The 16,222-nt window shown below is 34.4% G+C and overlaps 1 protein-coding gene across 1 annotated transcript; it reads right to left on the bottom strand.

The window, feature by feature from the left end:
* Window positions 1-8,741: 8,741 nt before the first annotated feature.
* Window positions 8,742-11,539, bottom strand: LOC132554232 (uncharacterized). The gene is made up of 9 exons (XM_060218541.1): window positions 11,501-11,539; window positions 11,376-11,464; window positions 11,019-11,155; window positions 10,469-10,586; window positions 10,086-10,268; window positions 9,799-9,895; window positions 9,405-9,483; window positions 9,163-9,264; window positions 8,742-8,869 (listed from the first exon to the last, which is right to left on the bottom strand). The coding sequence occupies exons 1-9, from the start codon at window positions 11,537-11,539 to the stop codon at window positions 8,742-8,744; spliced, it is 972 nt and encodes a 323-aa protein (XP_060074524.1).
* Window positions 11,540-16,222: the final 4,683 nt, after the last annotated feature.

Below are 16,222 nucleotides of genomic sequence, written 5' to 3'. Positions count from 1 at the left end.
ATTTTTACAAACTTTTATTTCTTTTTTTTTTTTTATGAAAAGTGATATATATAACATGTACTTAAAAGCTATTTTGTGATTTCATTTATTTTGTTTTAATGGTTTATTTTTAAGATTATAAAAATAGAAATAGACTTTTTAACAGTTTTGAATTATAACCATTTACATATTGAAATGATCGTAGTTTATGATATTACCCGAAGAGAAGCTGAAGTTTCCCTGAGAACTGGTTTTTGGGAAAGTAAGTGAGGGTGTTGCTTAAAAGGGTAAATATACTTGTTGTTGTGTAGACTTTATGTACATATAAATACTGTTGACATTTTGCAAACTGTGATACAGCAAGTCTTGTAAAAACTTTTTTTTTTGCAAATACAGTTGAACCTTGAACTCTCATAACTCAAAGACCCTGTATGATTCAAAGTATTTTGTTGGTCCCGGCCTATTTGACACTATGTATTTAAGCTTACTTAAAATTTAAGACTTGGATACTTTTCATCAGTCCTGTTAACCGTGAGATTACGAGGTTCGACTGTACTTAATTGATTTACATGGACATGTGATCTGTCTCCCTGTTACAGAATGCGTAGGATTCTTATGAATTTTTTTTATAATGTTTATTCTGTTATAAACCATTACACATAAAACCATGTATGCCCATGTGGTAGATAAATATTCTAAATGTTTTCATGCTTTGGAAGCGACAGCTTCTTTGCTTTTGATTTGTATGAATAACAGATGTGTGTATATTTTTTTAACTTCGCGATTCTGTTGACAACCATCAAATCACAGAACACAAATAACTTACATAGTACTATGTAAACTTCCGAGGGCTTAATTTAAATTGATGATTTTAACTGAACAACAAGTGAATATTAACTAATTTTATTGGTAAGTTGGCTTCCAGATTAGTTCAACAGCTGATTTTTTTTTCTTTCAAATAATTTTTTATTAAATTGATAATACAAATTTGTGAACTTATTGGATATTGTAAATGTGAAAAATTTATGTGATTCATCCAAAGTCCCATACTATATTAGCTTTTTATAGATGTTTTTTCACTATATAGAATCCAGATGTTGCCTTATCAAGCCCGTTATTTCTCATAGCAGGAAACTTTTCATGAAATGATACCTTTTTTATAAAATTGTATTTAAGTATGTAAATATGATTAGAGAGTATCATGGTAATGTGTATATGTTGTATACCTGATATAATTGTTAGAGTTATGAATATTCATAAAGTGATGAAAATTCATGAAGCATTATAATGAATATTCATTAATGTTATGAATATTCATTATCCTTTTTACAACTTGGGTTATCTATTTTTGTACCTTAATCTTCAGGATGTGATAACATATTCTTGTTTGTTGCATTCCATTTATAAAGCAAAGCTTATCAGGACTTCTTGGAATTTTCAAAGTTGATAATATGAATTCGTGCATATTCATGTGTATTTTTCATTGAGCTTTATTTGTATCAGTGATGAGTAAAGTGACAGAAGTATGTCATCTTGTCCACAAAATGTCTATATTCTTTTTGAATGTATAAATAAACACATTCTGTTTTCAATCTTTTGTCAGGTTAATATCATAGGTAATCTGAAAAGACATATTCTTTGTTTCTGACAAAGAAAAAAATCATAGCCGTAGAAATCCTGGTAAAATAAATACATTGATCTTCATATTGTTATGTAATGATATTATACCACTTTGCGTCTCCATAGCTAGATAAAAAGTTGTGATTTTTGTTGTTGGTTGATGTGGATATTTTGGTGTTTAAGAAATTACCTTTATTTTGTCCTAACATTTGTATCAGTCAGTTTATGATATTTGATGTGTGTTATGGAGGTGGTCATCAAAATCCAATTGTTTCTTCAATAGTTCCAACAAAACATGAAGAGTTATGGTGAATTACTTACATCGCAAGATGGCGAATATTTATACAAAGTGAAAAAAATATCTACATAGTAAATAGAGGCAGGGATCCTGAGATATTCCATATATTCAAAAGACTGTATGTTTGGCACATGTTAAGAAAATCAATTTGAGCTAAAGCTTTAGAATGGCTCTGAAAGCTGAATGTCATATTAATATTCTTTCCATCTAGTCTAATTTCTTCTCTTAATTTTAAAATAATTTATTAATATCTAATACAATATCTATAACAGTATCTGAAACAGTAATGTTATAAATATGTTCCGTCCAAATAGTTACAGATTTTTTACATTTTATTTTTCAGTATACATGTATTCACTTTTCTGATGTTTATAAGTTGTATTTTATTGTTTAAAATATGTTTTGAAATACTGAAATTAATGATTTTTACTTTTTTTGTAATTTAATTTTGTAAATTAATCTAAAGTTTTTGCATTCCTATGAAACAACTTAAACTCTAACCTGGTCATTTTTCAGTAGCTTTTAGGCAATGCTGATGACTTTCGTTCGGACAACGATATTCTTGTTTATTGTACATGTATTGTACATTACTTGAAAGACAAGATAAATGATACATTTGGATACACATATATAGAATCTAACATGAGATTCTTTATGATATATGAATTTATGAAACAAGTTGTATGAAGTTTTAAGTTTAGCAAACCTTTGGTTAGCTTAAATGAAGAACTGTTGATGAGTTTCACAAATCAAAGATCAAATAGAAAATAATAAATCTCTTATTTTTCCATTGAATGAAGGAACACACAAGTTGTCTCAGTATTCTTCACAGGTTGTGATATAAATCTCTCATCATTTTTTAAAAATCACAAAGCTCCATGTACACTTCCTGTCATACTACGCATGTTGAAACTTTTTAATACCATTATGGTATTTTGACCCGGTTCATTTCCCCTTGCTTCACAATACCATGCTACACTGGTATATAAATTTAATGTTGGTAAATAAATAGATGTCTGATTTTATTGTACTTACTCTTCAATAAGTCCATGTCTGGTAATAAGCCCAACTAGACAGAGTAACATGTTTGTCACTTTGGCTTATTTCAAGATCAATTAACAAATTTTAACAAAGTTGACCTACATTCGGGGAAAGTAGAATTGTCTTTACCATTCATTTTATACATCTTTTAAAAAAACAAAATGTGTTCTCACTTCATTTTTGTAAATTTGTTATGATATTTTTTTTTTTATCAAACTCATAGACAATATTGGATTCTAATTTTTAAAAAGAAATTCCATTTTTTAATGCTTTGCCATCATTTATTCCAATATATTTTCATACATCAAATATCAGAGTGGACAAAAAAAAAATATGTGCATAGTTTACAAGGTTTGCGAACCAGAACATTGCTTTACAAATAGATTTGATTTTTTCATGGAAAATTTTATCTAAATGATGTTTAAGCATTAATTGTTTTAAAGTTTCATCATCAGATGTTTATGTTTTTTTTCTTTCGGTAGAAGACAATTAGTCATTTTATATATGTATATGTGTAATATGATACTGTCGTATTACAGGATTAACTAAAGAGTAATCAGATATTTATCTCTAATGTTCATGCTTTAAATAGATTTTTTAATTGATAGAAATGTTAATTGTTATGAATGCTCATGCTCTTATGCTTCAAAATTTGTAACCATTTTTGAAAATTCATCAAATTTTGTTTATACTTGTATGTCAAAGCTAAATTTGAAATTCTGTGGAATCTGTGCATATTAAATGAGGTGGCTGGTACTTCCTCCGTTCTGATTGGTCAGTTTCCTGCTGGCATAGATAAGTTACAGATACTTCCTCCGTTTTGATTGGTCAATTTTCTGAAGGTATATTTACGATGCTACTACTTTGACAAGCACATCAATTTTATAGCAGATGACTTCAAGTGCTTTAATTTGCTTGTACAACTTCTAATCTGTTCAACTAATGATAGTTCCAATGATGAACTGCTCTGCTGTGACATGCTTTGTAGGAAAACTAAAACATACGTTTGTCAACAATGTTTTATGAAATAAAGCTTTATAGAAGGACATTTGGATGTTTTTTTTCTTTTATTGAATAGATAAAACAACAATTAAAAAATGCTTCCATTCAAGGAGGAACACAACACTTCAGCATTCACTTCAAAAGCAGCTAGAATCTGTGCTCACATGAATATGGTGTGTTATGGAGACAAATATATACTATTTCATTATTTTTGCATTAGAATAACACTATTGTGTATTTAGAGTCTGCTAAATGCCGTGATTTAGGACTGCACTGCTCACTTGGTGTTGGATGTTTTCACAAATATATTTAACATTTCACATCGTTGACTCCAGTTCCATTGAATATGGCTCAATGTTGTTTCTTTTCGCAAATTTTATGTTGGGCTTCATTGTAAAAATTTGTCACCCAAAATTCTTCTAGATCTTCTGCTTAATTATCAGAAGTTAGATGACTGTGACCTTCAATATTGCTCAAAGCTGCCACGCTGTATCACAGGAACCTATCAGTAAAATAACATGATTCTAGAGGTGTTTGGTAATCAGTAGAAAATATTTATGTTTTTTTCTCAAATTTTGTCGGGTTTTACCTTTGGTGATTGAGACGTCATTTAAATGGAACATTTTACGCCGGACAAACAGACGCTGGCGGATGGACATCGTGGATTATGACAATGGAAGTTTGTCGTCGCTATTCGCCATTTCGTGAGAAATAATGAATGGGTCCTTCTCGAATTTCATATCTACGTTCCAATTGGTGGAACCCACCCAACGCCGAATTACAAAAGTGTCAAAAATAAGTCTCAGGGAAAATCATCCGAGACACCCTAGTACAAAACACATGGACAACAACATTTTGACGGAACAAGAACATGGATTCCGTACTGGTAACTCATGCATAACTAGTTTATTGAGGTAATAGTACAATAAGAGAACCATTGGCGATATATCTGTAAGGGTTTCGATAAAGTACCCAACCGTTACGTCCGTTACGTATTGGCTGAACTAAGAGGTAATGGAGTTGAGGGAGGTATCCTTAACTGGACAAAAATAAAATTCTTTCCTAACTTAAAGTGTGTTAAAGTAAACGGAAAAAGATCTTGTCATAAAGTTAAGCCCCACAGGGGAATGTGTAGAACATCACAGGTCCAAAAAGCAAAGTAAACTGAAAAATTTAACTAAACAATGGTAAACGTAAACAACAGGAATAGCAAAGTCCAACTCTCTTCTTAAAATAGGGGATGGATAGGAAGAAGTGTGGAAACTGAAAAGACAACAAGGTGTTGTAGTCTTTAGTTATAAAGTTTAGTGTGTGAACCATGGTAAGTCAAAAAGGACAAGAGGAATTAGGGCCTCGTATGACCATGGTCCAGTACTCCAAAAATAAGCTTGAGTGTTCTTAAAAAATACCAAACTGCAGTCGACGGACAACGAAATGAGTCCTAGGATTAGAAAATATATATTCAAGAGCGTTATACATATTTGACATTCTAGCTCTCGAGTACAGATTTAGATATGTCATGGTAGAAATCTACAGCAGAGCTGATGGGCGGTTGATTGGCGCAGTGGTAACGCACTCTCCTTCCACTAAGGCGTCAGGGTTTGATTGGTTCGATTCCCAGACGTGAAAAGGTTAAGGGTCACTTGGGTGACCACGTGGGTTTTCCCCGGGTACTCTGGTTTCTGTGCGCTTTTAATCTGGCCGACAAAAGTGGTTAATATAAGTTGCAAAAACTTGTTTTGCAATAGCTGTAAAATAGTTGTAAATCTAAACTGTAATTCAGATGGAAGTTATTTATTACGTAACACAACAATAAATCTGAGTGTGTTCGATTGAACACATTGCAAATGAATATAACATGTTGTGCTTAGTTCGGACAGGTATTCGGGCCACATTGGACTCCAGTATTGTTTGTTGTTGTTGTTGGGTTTTTTTTAAAGAAAACTTCACATCCAAACATAAGTACATGAGATTGTATAAATGTGTAAAAGAAATAAGTCCGTATTTCTTGTTCATAGTATTAAATACTTGTCCTGTTATATAGCTGACGGAACCGGTTTCTTGGCTTAGTTGGTAGACCCGCGTTCGATTCCAGGAAATTCGTCATTAAGATTAACTTGTTTGATTTGAACTTTACTAGGCACCAGGCCCCACTTGTATAAAATATCTCAATTTAAGATTTCCTCAAGCCCATATTTTCCTGCTAATATCTGCTTGAAAATATCTTGTATGAAAATTCCTCAAGGAATTTCAGGACATCCTAGCCGATGACTTCCTCCTGTTCCTTGAGAAAATTTTATACAAGCCGTTTTCAAGGAGATATCAGCTGAGGAAAATCTCGACTTGAGGAAATCTCAAGTTGAGATGTTTTATACAATTGGGGCCTGGTGTTTAGCATTGTTTTTACACTCTTGACTCTAATCTGGGTCTAAATCGTGCGAGTTTTTTTTCAGCACTCTAAGCTAAAGGAATATCAGATTTTAGAAAATTGGAAGCAAGTTTTCGGTTTCCATTAAAAACCTTTCGATCTCAAAGAGATTCGATTACTTCTCGTCTCTTTTATTTTAAGTTCTTCTGTTTTGTGTGTGCTGCTTGGCTAAGTTACTCTTTGTGTGATGTTGTCTTCATGTGAATTATTGCTTAAATTTGATTTCAAGTTAAGATGATATACTGTCTGGAGATCGGTTCTGGACCGTTATGTATTTCGGAACGGCTAATTTGTCGAGCCGTATCACATAAATTATTGACCTCCGTGACCTTTCACCCGGATAATTTTGGTTGTTGTAATATGTCACGCTTCAAGAAAGAATGAAATATTGTGGTTTCACCATAAAACATTATGAGTATATATTTCATTGGCAAATCTATGTATTTTTTCTTATTACACATTTTTACATGTCAAACATTCTCCTAGATATGATGAAATAACATTTCAATTCATCCCCAGATGTCAATGTTTCGTTATCGTCTGTCATGTGAAGAAAAATCGACTATAAATGATAGGCCACGCCTTCTCGCAATTTCTTGGCCACTGAAATCCGAACATGCACGTCTTCTAATGAAAAAATAATGATTTATAAATTATCACTTTTAACTACTCATTTTCGATTTGATTTAAATAGCGAGTTGTAGACCGAGAGATGAAAGTGAATTTTATTTAAATAGTTTGTGTTATAAAAAAGAAGTTTACCAAGAAATATGATCAAACAATCAGAACTCGAATCTAAACCTTTTGAAAAGGGGCACACATAAACACAGATATCCACCACTTTACACCATGTATTTTGATTTTTATTCTCATAAAATATCAATCCTGTCCAAATGCTTTTAGATTCAGATTATTTTGTTACAAAAATGACCTTTCTCTAGAAATATACGACATGTAAATAATACAGACAGTGAAAACCGGAAGCAGTTTATGGAACAAATAAAGTTGTTGTAGCTTGTAATACAGGTAAATACGGAGCCCGTTAACTGACATGTTCCATACTTATTTGATTTCGTTTTTTCAAAATAATAATTCGTTTAAAAGAAATATTATTTCTTTTTTTCGAAATATTAATTCGTTTTTTCGAAATAATATTTCGTTTTTTCGAAATATTATTTCGTTTTTTCGAAAGTATGGAGCATGTCAGTTAACGGGCTCCGTAGGCAAACGATATTGACAGATCACTGCATAGTGAGTTCAACTTTCTAAGAATCTATAAACGTTTAACATTAAACGCTTATTGAAATTGGCAAAGCAATTTTATTTTAATGAAACTAAATTATTTGCAATGGTAATCTGGAATGTATATTTCTAAGTTATAGAGATGTAATTCATGTGCATTTCTGGGTCACACTAAGCTAACTCAAGCGTCTCTGTGATTTAGAGATGTCATCAAAAACGGAAGTGCAGTAACATGTCCGAAACACATGTCGATTATTTCGGGTGGGCGAATTTGAGGTCGCATCTAGGGATATGATAATACTGGTATTTCACCGATCAGTTTACACGTAAATCTTATAGTATGAACACATTTCAAGTCATTTATGTATTTTTGGTGGCAGTTCATCGACATTGCGTAGCTAGCGATAAATGATTCTTAAGGAGTCCGAAACTAATGCGCCAATGATGTATGTGTGATCTAGTATGTTATCTTTACGTGCAGTGAGTGGATGATTAACAATCGGAGGTAGCTGACATACAGAGAGATTGTCGTGTTCTATGAATAAAACAAACAAACAAAAATCATCAAAGATAGACATTTTTTATTGGAGTCCCACGTTTTTAAAGATATCGATATTATTATATTAAATATGTATAATAAAAATATTAAAACAAAATAACACTCACCCGATTTCCTATCCCCTCCCCCACCCCCATCCCCCGGTTCCCTATCCCCTCCCCCACCCCCATCCCCCGATTTCCTATCCGCTCCCCAACCCTCACCCCCCGGTTCCCTATCCCCCCTCCCCAACCCCTGTCCCCTACACCTCTATTATGCTTCTAAATGACACAGAAGATTACGATCAAAACCTGTACCTCTAAATATAGTGTATCAAAGAATATGTAAAATTAAAATTTCAAAATACTTTTCATTTAAAGAAAATATGCAAATGAATGAATGAATGTAACATTTAGTCACAAGTCAATGTCTACGATGTCCTTGATTTTCCATCGATAAATTAATTGGAAGCAAAAAAGTTCTCCTTTCTGCCAGTAAAATCCAGACATGAGATCTCGTTTTTAGAGTCCTTATTGATGTTTTGGACAGCCAGTACCCGTATGTAGAAGAGTCAGTACCCGTATGTAGAAGAGTCAGTACCCGTATGTAGGAGGATGAACAAACATGCCCCATGTCTTCTCACTGTCAAAGGATGACTTCCGGGTCCAGCCGAACCCAACAGTGCCATTAAGTAACCCCATCTTACATTTCACGTGCAGATCTACAGTCAGGAAAAGAAATGAAAATTATATTTAAACGAATTAAACAATTAATTTAAACTAACAGTCATAGCTAAAAGATAAAATATTATTATCGAAGATATAAAGATACACTTAAACATAAGACATGTCTTTCAAAGTATATTGTAGCACTAAGCATTCATATGAATATTATCATTGTTATTTCATTTTATTAAAAAAATGAATATTTTTTATAAATATGTCTGAAGAAGAAGAAGAGGAACCATTATATAGGATTACATGATGATATAAAGCACATGGAAATCTATTGTACCTGATTGCAAATCAAAAAAGCCAGGCAACGGGCTGGAGGCGTCTTTTCTCCCTGAAATCTTTAACCGGAAACCACTGCGGTTCTTTGAGAAGCACAAACCATCTATAAAAATGAGTGTTTGATTGAAAATGTTGCAATAGGTTTGAAGAAAATCACAATAGAGATGTAAAGAGCATTTTTCGAAAATAAAGAAAGGACGTTCCACATTTTCATTTAAAGATCTTGACTTATAATGGTTGTACCTCGTGAAAAACAAGCCTTCCTCTTCTTTCTTGGTGTAGAACTATTTGTTGTTTTCTTCAGGTAGACGTTTCCTAGATTCTGAAAGTTAAGAAGGTAAACTTTTAAAAAATCTTTTATCGAATCAGGACCCATGAAATGTCAATCACGCGTGCGATCGTGCTCAATGACTTATCACCTATACTACGTTGTCTGTAACAAAATGATACTAAAAGAATAAGTTTTGTTTAAATTTTAAAGAAGTGTCCTGAACACCAATTACAAAATTTTGATGCGTCCCTATATCAAAAGATATAGCAGGTCTAAATCTGAGTTAGTCAAACAGGAAAATCGCAAGCCAAGGACTCGAATATCTGAGTCCCAAAAATAACAGCTACAATGTTCATAATTACTTACTTTAAGATTTGTTTGAGAAGCCCGTGAAATCACGTCCTCAGCTATGGCAGAGATATCTAGGGTGTTAAGCTTAGCCCAGGCAAGTTTTGTGCACAATCTGTAGAGACGAAAGTTTAATGGTTTTCAAAATATTTTAAAAGCTGAAATATTTGTATTCGTAACTTTCTTTCGAAACATAACTATTTTTTATCATTAAATCATATGGTGAAAGTAACGAAAAAGAACACAGCAAAAGTACTATTACTGAATGTTCTACGATTTCAAGTATAGTAGACAGAGTAACCTACCCTTGTCGTTTGTTGCAGGCCCTGTAGAATCCTTCATTTGCCTTAAGCAAACTCATCACAGAACTAGCCACGTGACTTTCAATAGTAGCTCGTATTTGCTGATGTTGTTTATCTGTTGGTTTAACTCTAGTTTGAACCTTTTTGCTTCTGAGCGCCAAGCTGGACATCAACTTGTCATTCAATCTGACCAAGACAAAAATATTTACAGTAGTGATGTATTTTTTTTTTTAACTTTTGCCAAACAATATGTTACAAATAAGATATGAGGCGTTAGGACATCGAAGTATTAAAACACTAAGAATAGTTTTGAGAAAATAATTAAATAAACAAATAAATAAGTATTTGTAAATGGAGGGAATGGTAAAGCAATGTTGGATACTTACATTGTTGTTGGTTTAGTTAGGGACACTTCCCATAATCCGCCGGAGTAGAACGGGAAAGTTCCCAGAAGACAGGCTGTGTCGGCTATGGCGGCAACAAATTTGGTCATTTCTGGGTTTTCTGTAGGAAACAAATACTTAATTATTCATTACTATTAACCACCTTAATATATTATGATTTAAGAAGTTGATTTTAAAAAATGGAAGTGGCGCAAAAAGATTTTTTTTCTATGGGGTTAAGCCAATATAATGACTTCATGTTTAAGAAGTAACTAGAAAAATTCTGTACGTTCTCGATAATAAGACGATTAATATACATGGTAAATTCATATTGTTTGACTCTTCAACTGATATTTTAAAAGTTTATTTCATCATCTGTCTTTTCATAGTTATTCTTTTTTTTCAATTCAGACTGAAGATTTTGGGATGACCCGTAGATTGGTCGATTTAAGTGAATATGTCACATATTTTCTAATTGTTTAAAATGAAATTATTTAAATCAGAATGTCAGAATCATTGGTCTTATGTAAACAGCACAATCTAGCATACTTACTAATGTTTGCTAATTTCTTCTGGTCGTACGCGAATTTCTGGAGGATGTAGAAGGGGACAGAACTCCTGTTGATGGTAGTGCCTGGGTTGCTCGCGTATTCACAAAGCGAATGACAGTAGCTCTGGTACTTCTCCAAACTAAACATAAGAAATTACACTTTATATTTATACACATGGAAATTATATAAAAACCTTTTTTGTTGTTTGATGGTTTTTATTCGCCTAATAATCATAACAAATCGATGCGTTGAATTTCTATTATACAATAGTCATATATATAGATACATTAATTCTACTTAAAGTTTTAACTTGAAAATGAAATCGATATACATATATATATATATCTTTCAATACGTACTCTCCGCATATTTGTAGCAGTTTTCCCATATCTATGTCGTCGGTATTCGTAGGTGACATGTTGTTTTCATGAGATATTATAAAAAGCAGCTTTCAGTCTAAATCGTCGTGATGCTGTAACCATGCGTAATTGTTCGCGAGATAGCGCGAGATTGTTGGCGTCATCTTAATTGTTATCGAGATATTGTGACGTCACTTGAATTTGAGACCCAAATTCTTCATACTGTAAGTATTTTTTCAAAAATATTCTATTCAATACAAATTTTTAGCTCGATGAATAACAAAAGAACATAACTTACTTACTTAGCGATACTTAGCGATAGTTTCCGGTACAGGACTTTAGTCCTCTTCACCAGACTCCTTTTCCTCGTCCCATTTAAGGTTTGTTTCGCCACTTCCTATCATTTTTATGTCCGCTTTGTAATTGTCATATAATAGTTCTTGATCTTTCCAGTATTTATCCAGTCTGTTTTTAAATGTATTTTTCGATGGCGCTGTCACAATTTCTTCAGGTAGGTTATTCCATATCTTTCCTGCTCGAAGTGTGAAGTAGTTTTTCCGTATTTCTGAACTGCTGTGTTGAGGGTATATTTTCATCGAGTTGCCCCTTTGTCCTTGCCTTTCTGTTACATCCTTCCAACGTTTAATCACATTGCTTGCCCTTGGGTCATAATGCTCGTGGAGTATCTTATATATTTCTAACATGTCCCCTCGGATCCTTCTATATGCTAGTGTTGGAAGTTTCAGCTGACGAAGTCTCTCTGCATAGCTTAGACCTTTCATACAAGGGATCTGTTTTGTTGCTCTTCTTTGCACTCCTTCTATTTTTTCAATATATTTTATTTTATAAGGAGACCAAATTGGACTGGCAAAGTCAAGGTGGGTCCGCACCAGACTCTTATAAAGTGGGGTGAATATTTCTGGATCTAGATGTTGGAATGATCTCCTTATTATTGCAAACATGGAATTCGCTTTCTTTATCTTTTCACAGATATGAACTTCAAATGTTAGATTACTGTCAATTGTTACGCCGATATCTTTCTCCTTGTCCACTATATCTAATGGCTTATTATTGATTTGGTATCTTTGCTCTGGTGTCTGAGTTTTCTTTCTTATGTTCATCTGCTTACATTTGTCTGGATGGAATTTTAGAAGCCAAGTATTGCTCCATTCATACATGGCATCCAGGTCCTCTTGGAGTATTCTGTAATCATCTTCTGTCATTATCATTCTGAAAATTTTGGTATCATCCGCAAAGAGGTATATTTCAGAGTTAACAATATCTGGTAAGTCATTAACAATAGAAAACAAATTAAAGATAGTATCAAAATCCGGATATTTGATTACCGGACCTATGATTAAGTATGCCAACGTTAACCGGAAGTGAATCCCCGCGAAAAGGTTTGAAGTGTGTTTCTAGAGAGATTCGACAATATACCCAAATATCTTCACCGACAGACTTTAACTGTTTACATGACATCGACTTATATTTTGGAGGGTAATGCAGTGAAATTATGTTTCATATATTCACTCAATGTTTTCCAGATTTTTTCATTATTAGGTGACTTCCAAATTTCTTCCATCATGCCCTGTCTCCTTCGTTCTCGTTAAGGGATACGGAAACACATCAACACTGACCCGTACAAACTTAATCATATCCCAGTTCATCCATGACACCGCGAGCTATGTAATAGTTTTGACTCGACTTGGTGATGTTAAGCACAATGGGCAGGAACTAAAAGATACAAACTACTTAAATTTCTATATTTGGTTTGTCACAAACTTTTTAACTCGATGCATAATAGATCTTTTGTTTGTCCGACTTTTCTAGACTTTAACTCCAGCTCTGTCCAAATTAATATGTGCGGTGATGGGTCCAGAGGAATATTCGTCTAGCCTTTGGTTTTATCAAGTTATCAAAACACCCACGATAAAATTCAACAAATGGAATTCTGTCGAAATAAATATATGCTAATTAATGCTGTATTAAGTGAAAAATATTTGACAACCAGCAAAGCACTTATATTAATAGTTCATGGACATATATATTCGTAGATTTAAAGTACCTACAAAATCAATGAAAATGAATCCCTCACGAAAACTAATGCGCTTTTTTCTCTCTCTCAGTATATTGAGTCCTTGTGTACATTTGAAAATCGGTGGGACATTCTTAACCTGGACGGTTTTGAGCTGTTAACGACACCTCTTACAAACACAGCTGTAACTTTTTGGATTCTTGATAGAAGATAAAGAAAAGACGAAATGGAGGTAAGGAAATAGTACAGATGTACAATAAACTGATAATAGACTGATTCTGAGGCTTCAAGAAATACTGTTATGGTTACTATATAAACAGACCGTGCGACATAATGATGCAGATTTGTTACCGATTCTTGTCTCTGAAAAGTCGGTACTACATGTACATGCTAAATACTTGCTTGATACGAAATGCTTTTGCAAAATGATTTGTTTTTAATTCCGATTCGTTTTAAGATTTCAACATAACTAAAGGTCATCAGAAAATATTTGTTACGTTCTTCTTGAGGATAAATGTTTATTTTGTTTGTGACGAACCATATACTTGTATACTTACTTTAAAACTATGTGTTGTACTGTGTACTGTCGTACTGTTTCAACATAACGAAAGGTCATCAGAAAATATTTGTTACGGTCTTCTTGAGGATAAATGTTTATTTTGTTTGTGACGAACCATATACTTGTATACTTACTTTAAAACTATGTGTTGTACTGAATGTGAAATTATTAATGTGAAATACTTTATTATAAAATACTGAATGCTCTACAGGTGTTATATCACTACAGGCAACCATGTATGCTTTGTGTAACGTTTCCAGTTCGATTATCTCCAATAAATTGGCTTCCTGAACAAAAGAACTCACGTAAGCATTGAGCAATTCGAATTAAGTCATGCCAGCTTTTCCAACTTCTCCTTCCTCGTGTATCTATCGTTAAAGTTGATAATATTTGTTTTGGATGACTTTCACTGCGTTCACGGTCATCAAATATACAATCGCGAAAATAGATACCCACCAACTATTTGTATCGTGAATCATTATATCTGTAAATTATGTTAAATGGCTGTTTATATACACATGTTTATATGTTTACTGTGGAGTTATGATAAGGCAGAACTGCGCGAAATCCAATGCCCGCGGGCGTGTTCTGACCTGGACACCCGCCAAATATTAGCCCACGAAATCAAATTACCTATCAGTATATATATATATTCCTTTGTAAAACACTAGTAGTTATCGACTCTGTCAGTCTGTCAGTGAACTGAAGTCCGGGTATGACTCCTCTCAGAAGTATAGAGAATTACTGTCGGAAATCTCGCTAATCAGTAGCAGCTGGGCTAGGATCGACAAGAGGCTGATCATAAGATATATAAAATTAATGAGCGACAGTCTATCTTTGATCAATACACTTATATCTAGGACCCTCGTACTAATAGTACACTGTTCCCTAGTCAAATGCCGTAAAAAATCGTGCTAATTAAGCTATCGTACAAGCGGACGAATGGACATACACGCAGAACTTAGCAAGGACTAGATTATGATGTAGGATCGCCGTTTTTCTCTGACGAATGCTGCATTGTCTTTGAGTACAATATCTTGCATACATATTAACCTCAGTTCCTGCTTAAGTTCAAAATTAAGTTCATGTTGATAAAGAAGAAAATCTTGTATCACAAGGACTATAATGTGTCAGGAATGGTCTGGTGTGACGTCATACACGGTTACTGTGTGGAAGACTTAACCAACAATCACTAAATTAAGTCAAATGCTCACAAGTAATTTACGTATTCAACATTCTGGAAGATCTCAACTTCCGTTATTCAATTATGGCAACATTTTTTTAATTTCTAATGTTTTCGTGCACAACTACATACGAACCATGGAGTTGTTTGTTTGTTTGTGTGTGTGTGAGTGTGTGTGTGTGTGGTGTGTGTGTTGGATGTGTGTGTGTGAGTGTGTGTTTGTGTGGTGTGTGTGTGGTGTGTGTGTTGGGTGTGTGTGTGTGTTTGGTGTGTGTGATGGTGGTGTGTGGTTGTGGGTGTTTGTTTGGTGGTGGTGTGTTGTGGTGGGTGTGTGTTTGGTGGTGGTGTGTTGTGGTGGGTGTTTGGTGTGTCTGGGTGTGTGTGTGGGGGGGGTGGGGGTGGGTGGGTGGTGTGTGTGAGGGTGTGTGTATGTGTGTGTGTGTATGGTGGTGGATGTGTGTTGGGTGTGTGTGTGGTGGTGGTGGTGGTGTGTGTGTGGATGTGTGTTGGGTGTGTGTGGTGGTGGTGGTGGTGTGGGTGTGTGTATGTGGGTGTGTGTGTGTGTGGGTGGTGGTGGATGTGTGTTGGGTGTGTGTGGTGGTGGTGGTGGTGTGGGTGTGTGTATGTGTGTGTGTGTGTGTGTGTGGTGGTGGATGTGTGTTGGTGTGTGGTGGTGGTGGTGTGTGTGTGGATGTGTGTTGTGAGTATGGTATGTGTGTGGTGGTGTATGGTGGTATGTGTGTGGTGGTGGTGTGTGTGTGTGTGACTGTGTGGTTGTATGTGTGGTTGTGGTGGTGATGTGTGTGTGTGTGTGGTGGTATGTGTGTGGTGGTAATGGTGTGTGTGTGGTGGTGGTGTGTGTGTGTGTGTGTGTGTGTGTGTGTGTGTGTGTGTGTGTGGTGGTTGTGTGTGTGGCTGTGTGTGTGTGTAGTGGTGGTGTGTGTGTGTGTGTGTGTGTGTGTGTGTGTGTGTGTGTGTGTGTGTGTGTGTGTGTGTGTGGATGTGTGTGTGTGTGTGTGTGTGTGTGTGTGTGTGTGTGTGTGTGTGTGTGTGTGTGTGTGTATGTGTGT

This window comes from Ylistrum balloti, unplaced genomic scaffold (assembly GCF_031769215.1).
Source record: "Ylistrum balloti isolate Yb309-2 unplaced genomic scaffold, AGI_CSIRO_Ybal_v1 Utg369640, whole genome shotgun sequence".
NCBI lineage: Eukaryota > Metazoa > Mollusca > Bivalvia > Pectinida > Pectinidae > Ylistrum > Ylistrum balloti.
The sequence above is the reverse complement of the archived record's forward strand: the minus strand, read 5'-3'. Positions and strand labels throughout refer to the sequence as shown.